The sequence below is a fragment of the Alternaria burnsii genome (assembly GCF_013036055.1).
Source record: "Alternaria burnsii strain CBS107.38 chromosome Unknown 750, whole genome shotgun sequence".
In the NCBI taxonomy this organism is placed as follows: Eukaryota; Fungi; Ascomycota; class Dothideomycetes; order Pleosporales; family Pleosporaceae; genus Alternaria; species Alternaria burnsii.
Genome location: NW_024066108.1, coordinates 738,366 through 755,002, shown reverse-complemented (window position 1 = coordinate 755,002; position 16,637 = coordinate 738,366). Strand labels below are relative to the sequence as shown.

General features: G+C 52.6%; 5 protein-coding genes across 5 annotated transcripts; 2 read left to right on the top strand and 3 right to left on the bottom strand.

The window, feature by feature from the left end:
- Positions 1 to 184: 184 nt before the first annotated feature.
- GT037_001636 (uncharacterized protein) lies at positions 185 to 3,370 on the bottom strand (the record flags this gene model as incomplete). Its single annotated transcript, XM_038926683.1, has 3 exons — positions 185 to 384; positions 495 to 744; positions 788 to 3,370. The coding sequence occupies 3 exons, from the start codon at positions 3,368 to 3,370 to the stop codon at positions 185 to 187; spliced, it is 3,033 nt and encodes a 1,010-aa protein (XP_038789975.1).
- A 328-nt stretch (positions 3,371 to 3,698) lies between these two features.
- GT037_001635 (myosin type ii heavy chain) lies at positions 3,699 to 11,421 on the top strand (the record flags this gene model as incomplete). Its single annotated transcript, XM_038926682.1, has 4 exons — positions 3,699 to 4,456; positions 4,502 to 10,493; positions 10,553 to 11,029; positions 11,074 to 11,421. The coding sequence occupies 4 exons, from the start codon at positions 3,699 to 3,701 to the stop codon at positions 11,419 to 11,421; spliced, it is 7,575 nt and encodes a 2,524-aa protein (XP_038789974.1).
- A 492-nt stretch (positions 11,422 to 11,913) lies between these two features.
- Positions 11,914 to 12,768, bottom strand: GT037_001634 (nadh-cytochrome b5 reductase 3; the record flags this gene model as incomplete). Its single annotated transcript, XM_038926681.1, has 1 exon — positions 11,914 to 12,768. The coding sequence occupies one exon, from the start codon at positions 12,766 to 12,768 to the stop codon at positions 11,914 to 11,916; it is 855 nt and encodes a 284-aa protein (XP_038789973.1).
- Positions 12,769 to 13,303: 535 nt separating this feature from the next.
- Positions 13,304 to 14,285, top strand: GT037_001633 (di-copper centre-containing protein; the record flags this gene model as incomplete). Its single annotated transcript, XM_038926680.1, has 2 exons — positions 13,304 to 13,834; positions 13,950 to 14,285. 2 exons carry the CDS (start codon positions 13,304 to 13,306, stop codon positions 14,283 to 14,285), a joined length of 867 nt encoding a protein of 288 aa, XP_038789972.1.
- Positions 14,286 to 14,393: 108 nt separating this feature from the next.
- On the bottom strand, positions 14,394 to 15,969 carry GT037_001632 (mfs general substrate transporter; the record flags this gene model as incomplete). Its single annotated transcript, XM_038926679.1, has 4 exons — positions 14,394 to 14,998; positions 15,060 to 15,571; positions 15,622 to 15,850; positions 15,903 to 15,969. 4 exons carry the CDS (start codon positions 15,967 to 15,969, stop codon positions 14,394 to 14,396), a joined length of 1,413 nt encoding a protein of 470 aa, XP_038789971.1.
- Between the last annotated feature and the right edge of the window lie 668 nt (positions 15,970 to 16,637).

Genomic DNA, 16,637 nt, shown 5'->3' with positions numbered 1-16,637 from the left:
GAACAAAATTCTTTCCCATAACAGTGGAGTCCGACATGCAGAAGAAGTGGACTACTGTAGTGATCAAGGTCAGTACGAAATCAGAGGTATGTAAATACCACTTAGCGAAATATTAGAAAGAGGTACAAGCCACCGCCCCCGTCCTAGCGAGCACTAGAATAGAACAGGGGGAGCGGGATAGTTATTACATGTTGACGACACGAGTATCGTCCTTGAGAAATTCACGGCGAAACCTCGCAATTTCCGCGGCAATACCGTTGGGATCCTTGATGTTCCTCTGGCGAAGGTCTTTGAGCACGCCACGGAGACCGTCATTCCAGCGTTGCTTCTCCTCGGACGTCTTACCGGGGTTGGCGGTTCCGAGCTGAACAAGCAGTCTGTCACCTGTTGAAAATACAAGTTAGTATTTGCGCATATGTACAGTCGTGAAAACTGTAGTAGTAAAAGAAAAATGAAACTCTGAAACAAAGGAAAAAAACTCCTCTACAACGCACCAGTAATGGCAACTTCCCTGAAGTGCTGATCAGGACATTCAGGGTCGTTGCATACGCCACCAGTTGACTCGTACTGGCAGAGAGGCTTCTCTGGGTTTATCTGATGACTGAACGTCAAGGATAGGAAGCCACCTTGCACATCTTGAGCATAAGAAGGATGGTAACGGTAAGATTTGAACATCCGTAGCGGGCTCTCGTACGGAGTGAACTTGGGTGGCTGTGGTTCTTCGATCTCAGCGGGCACAGGCACCTGATCTAGATTAGCTAAGCCTCCCAAATGGTGATTGACGTACAGGTTCGCCAGCGGCCACCGTTGATGTTACCTCTCGAAGTGGTTGCAGCTCGGGCGCCAGATCATCGGCCATTTCGGCGTCCTGATGCGACGGGTTCTTTGCTGATATAGTCTCCACGTCGGGCTCTGGAGTAGATTCATCATCTGATTCGCTGTCATCTGAGCTTTCATCAGACGACGACGTAGCGATGTCCATAGCACCATCTTCCGCCTCAGCCTGACCTGTGGGGGCATCGAGGTGTGTGGAGGCATCATCGCCGCCCTGAACCTCCGAGATATCTTCGTCGACGTCGGGCGGTTCATAGGCTTCTTCCTCTTGTGTACCAGCTGGCGAGGTTGCAAGCGAAAATTCAGGTTTGGTCTGGGCCTCAACTTCCTCTGCCACAGGGGCTTCTGGGACGACGACGGGTTCTTCGGGCTCATATTCTGGTTCGTACTCTTCCTCGTCATCATCTCCCTCACTGACGGACATGTCGACCTCCTCTCCTTCTTCCGATGGCGAGGGCGCGTTGGTGGGCTGCTGAATCGCTTGGTCCACAGGAGCGTCGGCACTGGCCTGCACTACCTCATTCGCTGTGGCTGGAACAACATGGACATTGGCTGGCAAATCTTGCGGTTCAGTGCGCTTCTGAGATGCTTCCGAGTAGATGTCGTCTTGTTGAGACGACACCTGCAATGCACCAGCTGGCTGAAGAGTGACGTCTTCCTGCGAGATCTTTCCTGAGACTTGGGTGTGACCCAGATTATCTGATCCAGTTAAGTAATCAGGCTCCGCTGAATTCTGCCCAAGTCCAGGGAAGGTGTTCTGAGGAAGATTCCAAGCTGGAGGAGAGTTGTCGAATGTGGTCTGTACCACGGGACGGGTTTGTTGGAGTGATTCGTTAGAGTCTGAAGACTGTTCGCCCTCAATTTCATCTTTCTTGGCACGTAGTTGTGCATGAGACATGCCCTCGGTGTCAACACCGAGATCCTCCAGCTCTTTGCTCAGCTGCTCCTTGTCCCTTGCGATCTTCTCGTTCTGCGCCGTCAACTGCTCCAGCTCTTTGGTCAGTTGAGCCATCCTACTCGTGTTGCTTGCAATCTCGGCATCCAACGTAGGCAGTCTGGACTGGATCTCCGCTCGGCGGATTCGGCGTGAGTCGTTGCCATCGTGCGAACGTGTCGGTAATGATGTGGATGTTTGAAGAGATGAACCTGGCGTCGAAGGTTTTTGGCTCGAGAATGGTGATGCAACAGTGGTAATGGCTGCTGCCAACCTATCTCGCTCTCGCTTTTCAGCAAGTTTCTTTTTGAGTGTCTCTCGCATGGCCACCAGCTGCTTCTCCTTGTCTACCAACTCCTTCTCACGCATAACCGTATTGGGGGTCTGCGAACCAGACGTACCAACAGTGGCGTTTGACGGGGTCGCAGGTGGCGCACCAGAAGGAAAGTTGGGGAGATTTCCAACAGTCTGGCGCGAATTCTGGCTGGCTTGGAGAGAAGGTTGATCGTCGTCGATGTCCATGTCGCTACCGTTGGACTCGTCTTCGCTGACGTCTATTATCATTGAATCATCTTGTTGATCAGCGTGTGGAGACTGGCCTAGAGGCCGTGTGTGAGGAGTGACAGCGAGTGGAAAGGACTGTGGTTGAGATGCGGCTGGTGCAGGTGTATTAGACGTTGAAGATGCGTTCATGAAGAGACCCGGAATGGCAGAGAATGATGGCACATGGGCGGTACTTGTAGGTGTTTGCGACCCTGGGGTAACTGGCGCAACTGGCGCAACCGACGGCTTCTGTCTCGCCTTGATCGCTTCCAAGCGCTGCTTAATCAACTCGGTATTACGAGCTCTCTGTTCGTCTGTCACAGGCGGTTTAGAAGTAGGTGGGGTCGCAGGCTGGGATGTCTTGGTAGCCGGCGCGGGAGTAGTGGTTTTGGCGGTGGCCTGTTTCGCAGCCTTTGCGGCCTGAAGGCGTGCTATGTAATCTTGACGGCCTACTGGCGACGCGGCAGACTTGGGCATGTCTTGCGCAACAGGCGTTAGTGGCTGCACAGCAGGAGCCTTGGAAGCAGCACCATTGCTCTTAGGTGGCAGAATGGGCGCAGGTTCCGACGGCAGGTTTGCGCTCTGGTACAGGCCTCTCAGCAGCTCGGGATCAAGCTGTTCGTGAGCTAGGGCGCGATAGGTGACATTGTTGCTATGCAGGAGCTTGATGAAGTGTTTGGCCGCGTCGCGATCCTGCTGTAGCTTGTCCATGATGGAGGGTGGACTGTCGCCTCCGCCCTCACTCAACTCGCCATCTTCGCGATCGCTATCCATGACTTCTTGTATGCGCTCTGGGGGTGGAGGTAGTGAGGGCGGCGGAGGCAGCGAAGATGGCGGAGGGAAGTGAGATGGGGGGAAAGCCATGTTGGGGAATGGCGGCGGCGGCGGAAGGTTGGGAGCACCTGGCGGGAAAGAGCCATTCTGGAACAGGGCCCAGAGGGCAGGATCGGGAGGAGGGAAGGCGGGGAACGGAGGCTGTTGGCCGTTTGGCGCATACGGGGCGAGGTTTATGCCCGGGAGCTGTTGCATCGGCGGGGGATGCGCGTAGTTGTTCGCCATGACGCGCGATGGAGAAAGTGGGTGGTTCACGAGATAATATCGCGAATCGCGACAGAGCTGCCCGGGCTAATGCAAGCGGCACGTGATAGCGCACCGCAGCCAATCACGTCATGTGTGGCTGTTGCTAGGGGCCGCGGGCGGCTGTCATTGTTTACGTGCAGCGAGTCTGTACCAGGAAACCATCCATAGGGTTTCTTTTGCACCTGCCTGCACCCGCGTCCCCGCATACCACTGTACATACAATGTCAATAGACTAGGCCCAAATGAACCATTCGGATACGACAACATCACCACCCCGGACAGGACGACACCAACATCACCCACCACCATGAGTGCGCCCGGGCCCGCGCCAAATGGCCGCCCCTTCGCCCGCAACTCGCGCAACACTCCCTTTGCCAGGAACACATCGCAGATGGTCTCATCGCCGCTGAATGAGAACGGAGACTCTGGCATGCCAGGCCACCTGCGCAACCGCTCCCTCACAAACCTCACCAGCCCGACCGGGCTGGGCCGCAGCGAATCGCGCCTCCGCTCCAACTCGCACCGCAACAGCACCCCCGTCGGCACCTTTGCCCCGCAGTTCATCTCGGAAGAGGAGAACGAGGCCCCGCGTCTGGGCGGCATCGTAGAGGGCGAGAACGACTTCTCTGGCAAGCGCTATGTCTGGCTCAGAGACCCCACCACCGCCTTCGTCCGCGGATGGGTCGTCGAGGACCTGCCAGGAGGACGAATCCTGGTCCAATGCGACAATGGCACCCAGCAAGATGTCGAAGCCGATGCCATTGACAAGGTCAATCCCGCCAAATTCGACAAGGCCGACGACATGGCTGAACTTACGCATTTGAACGAGCCCTCAGTCATCCATAATCTCCATATGCGATACCAGGCCGATCTCATATACACCTACTCCGGACTGTTTCTGGTCACCGTGAACCCTTACTGTCCACTGCCCATCTACTCAAGAGAGTATATCAACATGTACCGGGGGCGGAGCAGAGAGGAGACCAAGCCACATATCTTCGCCATGGCTGACCATGCTTTTCGGAACCTCATAGAGGAGGGCACCAACCAGAGCATCCTCGTGACGTGAGTCAGTCCAACTCTAGAACAACTGTAACTGACATTCCGTAGCGGAGAATCCGGTGCTGGTAAGACTGAGAATACCAAGAAGGTCATCCAGTATCTAGCTGCCGTCGCGAACTCGGATACTCCACGCCCAAAGTCGGGCGGACGCAACCTCTCCAACCTCTCCGAGCAGATCCTACGCGCGAACCCTATCCTCGAAGCCTTTGGTAACGCGCAAACGGTACGGAATAACAACTCGTCTCGTTTTGGAAAGTTCATCAGGATCCAATTCTCCCGCCAAGGTCACATCGCTGGTGCGCACATAGACTGGTATCTATTGGAGAAGTCCAGAGTTGTGCGTCTCAACTCGAACGAGCGTAATTATCATGTTTTCTATCAGCTGCTGCGCGGCGCACAGAGCCAAATGAAGCAGGACTTTTTCTTGGACGGCAAAGACACCGATGACTTTGACTACACCAGGCATGGCAACGATGTAATTTCCGGAGTCGACGACCGTGATGAATGGAATGGCTTGATTGAGGCCTTCCATGTCATGGGTTTTACCGAGAAGGAGCAATCGGGTATCATAAAAACTATCGCCGCGGTTCTACACTTGGGCAACATCCGAGCCGTCAAGGAGAGCCGACGGGCAGACCAGGCTACACTGAACCTTGCGGCCGAGCAGCAAGCTCAGATAGTTGCCCAACTACTCGGCATCCCCGCCGAAGGCTTCATCAAGGCCCTTCTACATCCTCGTGTCAAGGCTGGAAGAGAATGGGTTGAGAAGGTTCAGACACCAGAGCAAGTCAATCTCTCCATTGACGCCCTTGCCAAGGGTATTTATGAGCGGGGTTTTGGCGACCTCGTCGACCGCATCAATCGCCAGCTTGACCAGACTGGTGCTGGCGCAGACGACTCACATTTTATCGGTGTCCTTGATATTGCCGGATTCGAAATTTTTGATGAGAATAGCTTCGAACAACTCTGCATCAACTACACTAACGAGAAGCTGCAACAATTCTTCAATCACCACATGTTCGTCCTGGAACAAGAGGAATACGCACGCGAACAGATAGAATGGAAATTCATCGACTTTGGCCGCGATCTCCAGCCGACAATCGACCTGATTGAGTTACCAAACCCCATTGGTATTTTCTCCTGCCTGGACGAGGACAGTGTTATGCCCAAAGCGACCGACAAGAGCTTTACAGAGAAGCTGCATTCACTATGGGACCGCAAGAGCACCAAGTACAAGCGCTCAATGCTGACCCAAGGTTTCGTTCTTACACATTACGCTGCCGAAGTAGAGTACTCTACAGAAAACTGGCTAGAAAAGAATAAGGACCCATTGAATGACAACGTCACGCGTCTCTTGGCTAGTTCTACTGACAAGCAAATCGCCAACCTCTTTGTGGATTGTGCTGATCCGGACGATGGCATGGGCGGAACCCGCAGCCGCGTCAAGAAGGGCCTCTTCCGTACCGTCGCTCAGCGCCATAAAGAGCATCTGTCAACATTGATGACCCAACTCCATTCCACGCACCCCCATTTCGTCCGATGCATTCTGCCAAATCACAAGAAACGACCAAAGCAGTTTAGCGCTCCTCTTGTTCTTGACCAACTACGATGCAACGGTGTCCTGGAAGGTATTCGTATCGCACGTACCGGCTTTCCCAACCGACTTCCTTTTGTGGAGTTCCGCCAAAGATACGAGGTGCTTTGTAGAGATCTCCCCAAAGGCTATATCGAAGGGCAAGTGGCGGCGAGCATGATCCTCGAAAAGATCAACCTTGACAGGTCGCTGTACCGTGTCGGAATCACCAAAGTCTTCTTCCGGGCTGGTGTTCTTGCCGAACTAGAAGATCAACGTGATGCACTCATTCGGGATATTATGATCCGTTTCCAGTCTGTAGCTCGCGGATTTGTGCAACGCCGCCTAGCCAACAAGCGTCTTTATCGAGCCGAAGCCACTCGCATCATCCAGCGTAATTTTCAGGTCTACCTTGATCTACAATCGAACCCATGGTGGAGGCTTTACGCGCGGATGAGGCCCATGCTTGGAGCCACACGTCAAGCAGCAGAGGTCAAGAAGCGCGATGAGATGATTCACCAACTCGAGACGAAAATGCAACAAGAAGCTGAAGAGAGACAACGGGTCGAAGACGAGCGAAGACGCGCAGAAATGGATATCCAACGCATTCAGCAGACGCTCGAGAGCGAACGTGCGCTTGCGCTGGATAAGGAAGAGATCTTCAAGCGTCTCCAACTCCGTGAAACTGAGCTCTCAGAGAAGCTTGCTGGCGCTATCGAAGATCAAGATGAACTCGAAGATCAGTTGGACGCTCTCATGGAAGCAAAGAAGAGGACTGAGGAAGAGGCTGAGCATTTGCGCAAAGAGCTCGAACAAGCTGGGCAGATCATCAGCAAACTTGAGACAGAAACACAGGAGCTAGAGGAGCAGAACGCCCGACTAGACCAGCAACTCAAGGAGCTTGAAGTTCAGCATTCTCAGCGAAGTCAGGCCGAGGAATCATTGAGCCAGGAGATCAAGATGCTCACGAGCCACCTGAGCTTGAAAGAACGGAAACTGGAGGACCTTCAAGCCAAGCTCCTCAAGACAGATCAAGACCTTGACATCAAGTTGGCGGCTTCCCAGAAGGAGGTACAGGCCGGCAAGAACCAGATCAAAGAACTTCTCGACGAGAACCGGCAGATCCGTCAACAGATAACAGATTTGTCCTCGACGTCTACCAGTTACGAAGATCTCATCAGACGGAAAGAGAGCGAGCTGGCGATCTTAAAGACCGACCTCAAGAACTATGAAAATGATCGCCGGTTGTTTGACGATGAGAAGCGAACCCTGGCGTCCAAGCATGACGATCTTCAAAGCCGCCTTCGAGATGCGAAGGCTGAGCTGGATGCCGTGCGCTCCCAAAAGCAACAATTGGAACGCGAGGCTGCAGACGCAAAACGCCTACTCGAGGAAAAGATTTCCGAAGACAACGAATACACAGAAAGCCGGAAACTGCTGGAAGAACAAACGAACGCTCTCAAGGCCGAGCTTTTTGCCGTACAAAAGGAGCTCAGTCGGGAAAGGCAATCGCGTGACGATGTGGAGATGCTCGGGGAGCACAAATACGACACGCTCAAGCGTGACTACGATGCGTTGAACGAATCGAAGATCACCATTGAGAAAGAGATGTACGCTCAGCAGGACGTTCTTCGACGAGCTACGGAGAGTCGCACAGCCCATGAGAAGGAGCGCAAGGAGTATCAGACTGAACTTCGCACCCTTCGTGAAAAGTACCTGAAGTTGGAGGAAGAGAAGCTGGACGCTGATGCTCAGGCAGAACGTGCGCAGTCAAAACTGGCTACAGAGCGACAAGCCGTACAACAACTTGAGCTGGAGGCAAAGGACCAACAGCTTGATCAACTTGAGGCGGAGCGTGACGACCTAGCTGAGCAAGTTCATAACTTGACGCAGATGCTCGCCGACTCAGACTCGTTCAAGGAGCGCAATGACCAGCAAAAAGAGCGCCTAGAACGTGAGATTGTCACTATCAAAGGAAGACTCACGGCATCCGAGAACGACAACCGGGCACTTCTCAACAAGCTGCAACAAAAGAACTTAGACATTGCGCGAACAAACTCCCGAGCTAGTGACACGCATCGTGTAAAACTCACTCAGTTGACTCACGAGAAGTCTAAAGCTGAGGAAGAGAACAAGCGCCTCTTCCGTCAGCTCGAAGACTCGCAGCTCACGATTGCGTCTTTGGAAAAGCAGAAAGAGAAGTTGTCGCTAAGTCTTGAAGACCTCAACCACGAACTTGCAAGGGAGCACAAGACAAGCCGCAATGCGGAGCAGGCCTCGTCCACCATCAATCTACAACTGGCAGACGTCAACCGTCAGCTTGAGACCGAGCGCCAGTTGCGTACACAAGCTCAAGCCAGTGCACGTGCTGTTCAAACAACGCTTGACAACACAAACACTGAGTTAGAGGAGTGCCATCGGCAGCTTATGCTTCTTCGCAAGGTCTTTGACCCAGACTCGGCAGATGTTGCGATTACTTACGAAGCCGCTAAGCCTGACATTGTGAAGACCGTGGACATTGCTGAGCGTCTCGAGGCTGCTAACCAAGCCTTGCGTGTAGCATCAGAGCGATACTCGCGTGCTGAGGCTCAACTCGACGAGCTCCGAGAAAGGCACGAGGGCGAGCTTCATGATCTGGATACACGCCACACCAACTCAAAGCGTGCACTGTTGGAGGAGATGAACGGCAACCAAGTCAATCAACGCGGAACACCTACACACAACCGGAAAGACAGCGAGAACAAGCGACCGTTCTCGATCACAAATACTCCCCAAAACCAGCGCCACATCAGCAATGCGACGAACGATTCCGCACGTTCTGATAGGACAGTTGATACTGTCGCTTTCAACAACCGTATGGACATCGCTGCCGAGCTCGAGTTGGTACAAAACCAGTTGCAGATGTCAGAAATGCAAAACAAACACCTTCAAGATCAGCTTGGACGCTCGCCCGTGCGCAACAACGATTGGCAGGAAGACAGCCCGTCTGTCAGAAGGGTGCAGAAGTTGGAGCGTGAGAACTACCGTCTACACGATATGCTGGATGATTCTGCCACAAAGGTTACCTCACTTGAGCGTAGCCTTCATTCTGGTCAACTCTCGTACCAAGAGGTTCAGACGAAGTCCCACGAGCAACTTTTCGATCTTTTGACCGCGCAAGAGCAGTCACGTAAGTCGGTCGTACAGGCCCACAACACTGCTATCAACGAACTCGCCGACGCCAAGACCGCCTTTGACGACATCAAGCAGGCCAAGCTCTCATTGGAATCTGAACTTCGCGAGATGCACGCCGAGCTCGAAGACATCACTCAGGAACGAGAGCTAGAGCACGCAAATCACAATCAGCTTCTCCAAGAATTTGCCGATCTCCAGATCCGATTGGACAACGAGACATCGGCCTTGGTTGATGTACAGTCAAGCTTAAACTTGTACAAGAGCAGGGCCGACGACTACTTCAGCAAGTTGGAACAAGCAGAGATTTCCGTACTGAGAGCATCCCGTGCAGAGCAATTTGCAAAGTCGCAAGCTCGGGAAGCTGAAGAAACGTGCGCAACGATCATGGCTGAGCGGAAAGAGATGGACGGCATGGTCGAGGACCTGCAGCGAACAGTCCAGCGGTACGACGAACGTGTTGAAGACCTCTCAACAGACTTGGAGACAGCCCTGCAAGCCAAGAAACGACTACAGAATGAGCTTGAAGATTACAGAAGTCAGCACGCTCATGATGTTGAGGACAGCGAAACTTCGCTGGAGCAGACACGAAAGAAGTACCAGTCCGAGCTGGCATCTCTTACCCAGGAAATCGACCAAGAGCGCGAGAATGTCATTCACGTACGCGAAGAGAATGGTCGACTACGGGAAGAGATTGAAGAGTTGAGGAATAAGTGGGATGACGAACTGCTCAACTCGTCAACCTGGGCGAAGGAGAAGAGCCGTCTTGAGATGACGCTGCAAACTATCTCCAACTCGCGCGACGAGGCCGCCAATGCACACAATGAAGCGCAGTCCAAGATCGTTAGTCTGTTGTCACAAGTCCGTAACCTGCGGACCAACGTCGACGACCTTGCAGCTGAGCGCGATTCTGCCATCGAGGAGAAGAAGCGTCTCGAATCGCGTCTCCAAGAAGCTGCAGACGCCCTCGACGAACTGTCTCGCTCAGAATCTCCTGCCATGCGTAATGCGGCTGCTTACGATCGTGACTTACTGGAGCTCAAGTCCGGCTTGGCACAGCAGGAGGACATCACTGCCGCTGCAGTAGGCAAGATGCGTCGCGCAGAGGCCCTTGCTCAAGAACTGCAAAAGGATATCGTAGCTGAACGTGAAGCGAACGTGAAGCTTCACAAGGATAAGGCAGCTGTTGAGAAGGGACTGAAGGATCTACAGCTTCGCTTAGTAGATCTTGAGACAAAGGGCTACAGCGGATCAGCTGGCAAGGACGTCCGGTTCCTCCATGGACGTATTCAAGAAGTATGTTGACACTCCCCTATGTTAAATTCTCAATTTTCAGCACTAACGTCTCTTACCAGCTCGAACAAGCTCTCGAAAACAGCGAATCCACTCGTCTCTCCGAATCTCGTAGCGTCCGAAACGTCGACCGCACCGTAAAGGACCTACAAACACAAATCGAGCGTCGTGACAAGCAAAACGCCCAGGTCATGGACGACCTCAACAAGTCACGCGACAAGATTTCCAACCTCCTCGCCACGATCGACGATCTTCAATCCTCCGACTCGACGAACCAACTCGCCGCTAAGCGTGCCGAGCGCGAACTCCGCGAAGAACGAGAAAAGAACCTGCGTCTTGAGCGTGAGCTGGAGGGATGGAAGAACCTACGTGTCGAGCGCCACAGCGCCCTTGGCGTTCCTCGTGCACCAGGCAGTGAAGCAGGCGGTGAAACGCGTTCGCGACGAGGCAGTTCAATCGGCTTGCTGATGGGCGAGATGGGCGAAGTCGGTCCAAATGACAAGGGCAAGTTCGGCAGTCTACGCTCTGGTCTCCGTCGTGTCAGTGGTCAGAAGGGTTTTTTGTAGTAGATGGGGCCTCTGAGGGGAGGGGTGCATGGAGGTCCCGGTATCCAATCATGAAGCTGAGTCCGCCGTTAGAAGAAGAAGAGGACTTTGCAACGAGAGTTGTTGATAGTGAGCATTTTGCACAACGTCCTGTCGTTACTGGAACAGTGGAGTTGGGTGAGCAGGAATTTCATACACTGGCACGGGCTCTTAGTGGGAAGAAAGGCGCAGGTAGCCCGCATGAGCATGATGTTGAAGAGATGGATGTGGAAATTACGGATGACGAGAGTAAGGCTGGAGATGATGGGGATAGTGCTGTGGGCGGTGTCGGTATTAAACGGAAGAGGACTATTCGTGTTGTGATCAGGTCCAGGGCGTTTATATAGGACTGATGGACTTGATACCCCGGGTCCGGTTCTTACTCGTCTCTGTTGTTGTCGTTGTTTTTCGCAAGGCGTTCCGGGTCGGGATTATACACCTCTGGACGTTTATACCTTTTGGACGTTGCATTGGGCTTGAGAAGTTTACATATATATAATAATTGGTGAATTACTTTTCTACTTCACCACAGCCATCTTCTGTGAAGGACCGGTCAAACTATAGTAGTGGTATGAGATCTGTGTGATCAAGCGAATAGGTCCCAGGCATCAGCGTATACTGCACATCTTACGAAGGCCACCGTACTTGCCTGAGGCAACGTTTTGCAATCCTATCAGCATAGCCGAGGCGGTAGACGGCTACCACTACAAAGCATCGGACTTGCAGCAATTTCAAACACGAGGCCTATTCGAGGTATAATTTGGTATATTGTTCCAGCATCAATTCGTGGGAATGTAGATTCCTAGATTATACTCCTGGTGACGTAACAACCCTGACATCTAGAAGCAGAAGACCTGATCTTCCAGCTTGCTGACTGGCCTTGCTTTGGCGTAGCCCAGACTCTCAGTCGCCTTCTTCATGGCCGCGACCATAGGAGGCGGTCCACAAATGAGGATCTTGACATCGTTGGCAGGTGATGGCAGCTTCTCCTTGATCATATCGGCAGTGACGAAGCCAGTACCACCAGTCCAGTTCTCGGGTGGGTTGTTCAGAACGTAGTGGACATTGAACTTGGGATCCTTGGCCGCTAGCGAGTCAAGCTCGTCCTTGAGTAGGATGTCTTCGGGGTTGACGTTGGCGAAAATGAGGTCGACGGCTGTCTTATCACCTGTAGAGCGTCCACGCATGATAGCCTTGGCAACTTGTAGCATAGGCGTAATACCAGTACCACCAGCAATCATACCGAAGTGCCTGACCATGTTGGGTGTGTAGACCATGGCGCCCTTGGGGCCCTTGACTTTGATTGTGTCTCCGATCTTCAAGCCCGCGACGTGCTTAGAGATGTTACCGGTGGAGTATGACTTAATGAGGAGGTCGACATGGCCCTTGTCTTCGTCGGATGTAATGGGAGTGTATGAGCGTACAACTTCTTTCGGCTGACCCTCGATAGTAGCGGCAAGAGAAATGTGCTGGCCAATGGGGAGGCCAAGGATGTCGGTAGGGCGTGGAAGTTCAAGGCGGTAGATGGCGGTATTGTGCGAGAGGACTGTCTTCTCTGAAAGCTTGAATTCTTGGAACTCAGTCGGCTTTAGCACCTTGCGGCTTCCACCGCTGTTGCTGCTGTACCAGAGAAAGCCGCCGATTACGGCGGCGAACGCCACAGCCAAAGGCAGCAGCTCCATGAGGGATGGCATTGTCGGCCTGGACGAGATGTAGCGAAGTTTATAGTAAAAGCAAAAGGTGGGGGAGAGGGATAAGGAAGGAAAGAGGTGGGGAGCTCTGGAGAACTGACAGAGGCCGACGTGACAATTCCGCGACCACCGACCCTCCCGATTGGTTGATGAGACGAGACTTGGCAGGGTTCACCCGCCGCGCATCGCATCGCATGCGCGCATTAGGGAATCACACCCAGAATGCATGTCTTCTGCCAGTAAATCTATACAACCGCATGTACTTGCAAACCTCTACGCACTGTTTACACAGCCCGACCAGTTCCATCATATACCTGGTCCGCAATCATGCGAGCCTGGACGTCTTGGCTAGTCACATAACGTCGCCCCTGAACTAGAGCTCCAATTATCCTCGGCCTTGGAAGCCAATGACCCAGAAAACCTCCGAAACGGTTACATCAATGCTTGCCAAGTCTTTCCCAAAACGGAAACATTATATCTAGAGGGCTCGTGTAGGCATAGCTAATTTTCTCTACGATGCGAGAAACATGGGAGCCCAATGCGCTGCACCACTAACAACGCGCGTCTGAACGTTGGGCTCTATGGTGTCCATACGGTTGGTGTCTTCCTTCCGTGGCACCGCTACGCCATCTGGATCTTCGAATCTGTGCTTCGCTCGGAATGCAACTACACTGGCGCACAACCCTATTGGGACTGGACTCTCGATAACGCATCGACGGGCAACGGCTCCATCCTGACCTCACCCGTGTTGGAGGCTTTCGGCGGCAATGGTCTCGAACCATCGGGCTGCATCCAAAGGGGCCCGTTCTGCGGAGATGATCCTCTGAATATCGAAACTGTCGAGTCAATGGCAGATAATCCGCGCTGCTTGACGTGCGCTGTTGATGTCGATATGTTCGACAGGGGTGCTAATTGGGATGAAGTCTACCCGCCGACCATGCAGGCGAAGAATTATTATCAGCTCCAGAATTTTATCGACGGATTGAGTTTTGTCCATGAGGCGGATAAGATGCCCACTAGTGCAGGTATCAACCCGCACGGTCTAGGACATATGGGTGTTGGTGGCGATGTACGTATCCCTCCGCTCGCTATTCACTCTGATCTATCTACCCACCTAGGCCACTTCACACTCACACTACTCTCGTATATCTATTCGATACTCTCAGACTGAGACAAAGACGTAGATTAGAGACATCTGTTCCTCTCCTAATGATTCACTTCTCTGGCTACACCATACCCAACTCGACTACATGTGGACGCTTTGGCAATTTCGCGATCCTACCCGCCTGACCGATATCAGCGGCCCAAGAACCATGGAAGGCTTAGGCCCCGGTCGCGATGCTGTTGAACAGACTACAGCAGACACACCGGTGTGGATAGGCTTTGTCGGAGACGATGCCAAGGTCTGTGCGATTCTGGATACGATGAACAGAGAGGGTGGTGGTGTACTGTGCTACAAGTATGAGGACTCGCCATCCCTCACCGGGCGAAACCTCACAACTCATTTGCGAAAAGCATAAAGCTCGGAACTCTATGTTTATTCTTCTCTCTTTGACTGACGAAAGGGCTACAGTCTCCATCTTCGTCTTCAGCCGGCCTGACATGTCTTAGTGTACTCACTACGGCCATCAACTCAATACACCTTTCGTAGGCTCTTCCACTTCGTGCTGATCGTAGCTCTCTGACCCGCTCTCGACAGTCTGCGCCCCTGATACCTTTCCAGTGCCAAACTCCTTTATGACCAACCATGCTGGCAAGACCGCCACACCCCATAGCGCGAAGTTCCAGTACACGGCTCCAACCTCAGCAAACACCGTCACACTCGTGATTCCGTAACTAACAGCTTGCCAGGCGCTCTCAGTTCCTCTCAACAACGCGGCGTAGCGAATGACTTCGGGTTCGTCTACCGCTATCTGGCCTATCATGAAGTATAGGAAGAGGTAGTTCATCTGGAAACCCGCAGTCAAGAATATAAAGACGGCAAAAGCGCGGCCAAAGCCAGGGGAGAGCCAGTCGTATGTTGGTCTTGAATCGCGGAACTCAGTGACGAGCACTGTAGCCCAGAGCCACCAGGCGCCTTGCAGAATGACAATGACCCAAAAGGTACTGCGTGCACGAGTTCGCAGGGGTATCTTGGTGCGGTCGAGATACTGGCCGAGTATGTTTCCTGTCGTCACCGCAATGATACCGGAAAGCAAAGATCCGAGGGCGCGGGCACGGACGGAGAACCATACTGTTTGCGAGTCAGTGATGAACGGCCTTGATACTTCCTGATGATATACACCATTACTTACAGGCGAGATAAGTGAAGAATACTGCTTCAGAAAAGACAGCTTGGCCGATCCAAAGGAGGATGAGCAAGAAGCGCTTGGTGAAGAAGAGCCTGCCAGTCTCTTTGATTTCAAACCAAGGATTCTCCAAGATCGCGAGGCTAACTTTCTTGCCATCTTTTCTCTGAACCTGACTGGGACGATTCAAGAATAGCCCTACTACCGGACCAATGCACTGCAGAGCGATGAAGATCAAGTACACTGTGTACGTAACTTTGCCGGCTTGATCGCGATCAGCATTAAGGCCAAGATTGATAGCCCCTCCAAGTATCTGGCCAGCAAGACGGTATGTGAGCCAATAGCCAAGTGCCTTTCCTTTATTCCAAGGCTCCGGGTACGCAATGGCGATCGCAGCTTCGGCCATCCAAAAGACACCTGCTGAGATGCCGCAGAGTGAGGAACCAAGATATATAAACCACTCGGTTCCGAAACGGTTGTTCGTATAAAGTGCTGCCGCGTAGGGAGCGTAGCCGATGCTATTGCTGATATCAGAACTGTTGTTCACACATAAGGTGTCTCTACTTACGTTCCGAATATCAATGCTCCTTTGATACCAATGTAATGTACCATCACACTACTAAAATAGCAGCTCAAAACCATAAGACAGAATGTGAGCGCATTGCCTGCATTGACAAGGTGTGGCGATTGCGCTCCACCCGCACCAAGACTATTCATGGCTCCCCAAATACCCGGTGCACTGAAGTTGCAAAGTCCAAGAATGGTCATGTTGAAGAAAGTAGACCGATACCACTTGACTGGTTTTAGTGAGTTAGTGATATTGGCGTGCCTGACTTTCTGAGAGCTTACCTGGGTAGTCTCGCTTTTCGACTCCTTCATCGCTGCCATACTCGATGGAGTTCTCTGAGTTTGCCATACTCTTTGCTGCTGTAATACGATAATACTGAAAGAATAGAATCCACGGCTCTTTCGAATGTATGTGTCTACCAAGCGATGTATAGATATACCGACTACACGGCACAACATTATCTCGTACTATGTTGCATTAGTACAACTACCCATGTGCGTATACCCTGCACGCAAGAAGACCCGAACCCAAACAGACGGAAAGCCTGGTGAGCCGCGTCCCAGAATTCCCAAAACATCATGCTAGGCCGTTGAGAGAGGCTCCAGACCCAACGAGAAGCACCATCGCATGTTATCCCGGTCTCACTTCGGACATGGCGTATAGCGGCATGATGGTAGGATAGCACGCAATCTTGGAGCTACTTGACGATGCATTGCGGGACAAGTGCTCCAACAGTGGGGAACTGGTGCGTAAGCGCGAAGTAAGGCCTAGTTGACAGGCGCAGAAACCTGATAAGAACAATAGCGGGATCACGCAATCGGCTTCCAGAATTGTGAGCCATAAGCAACAGGTTCAGCAATGAAGATGAGTGTGCCCTGTAGCGACAGATAGCGTAGGCTGTCTTAAGAACCTAATGCTGTCATTCCTGACACAGATACAATCATCGTTTGGAGAGCTAGTGGGCCAAGGAGCTTTCTTATCGAGTTATTGCGCGAGCAGGGTATCTCAAGATGAGC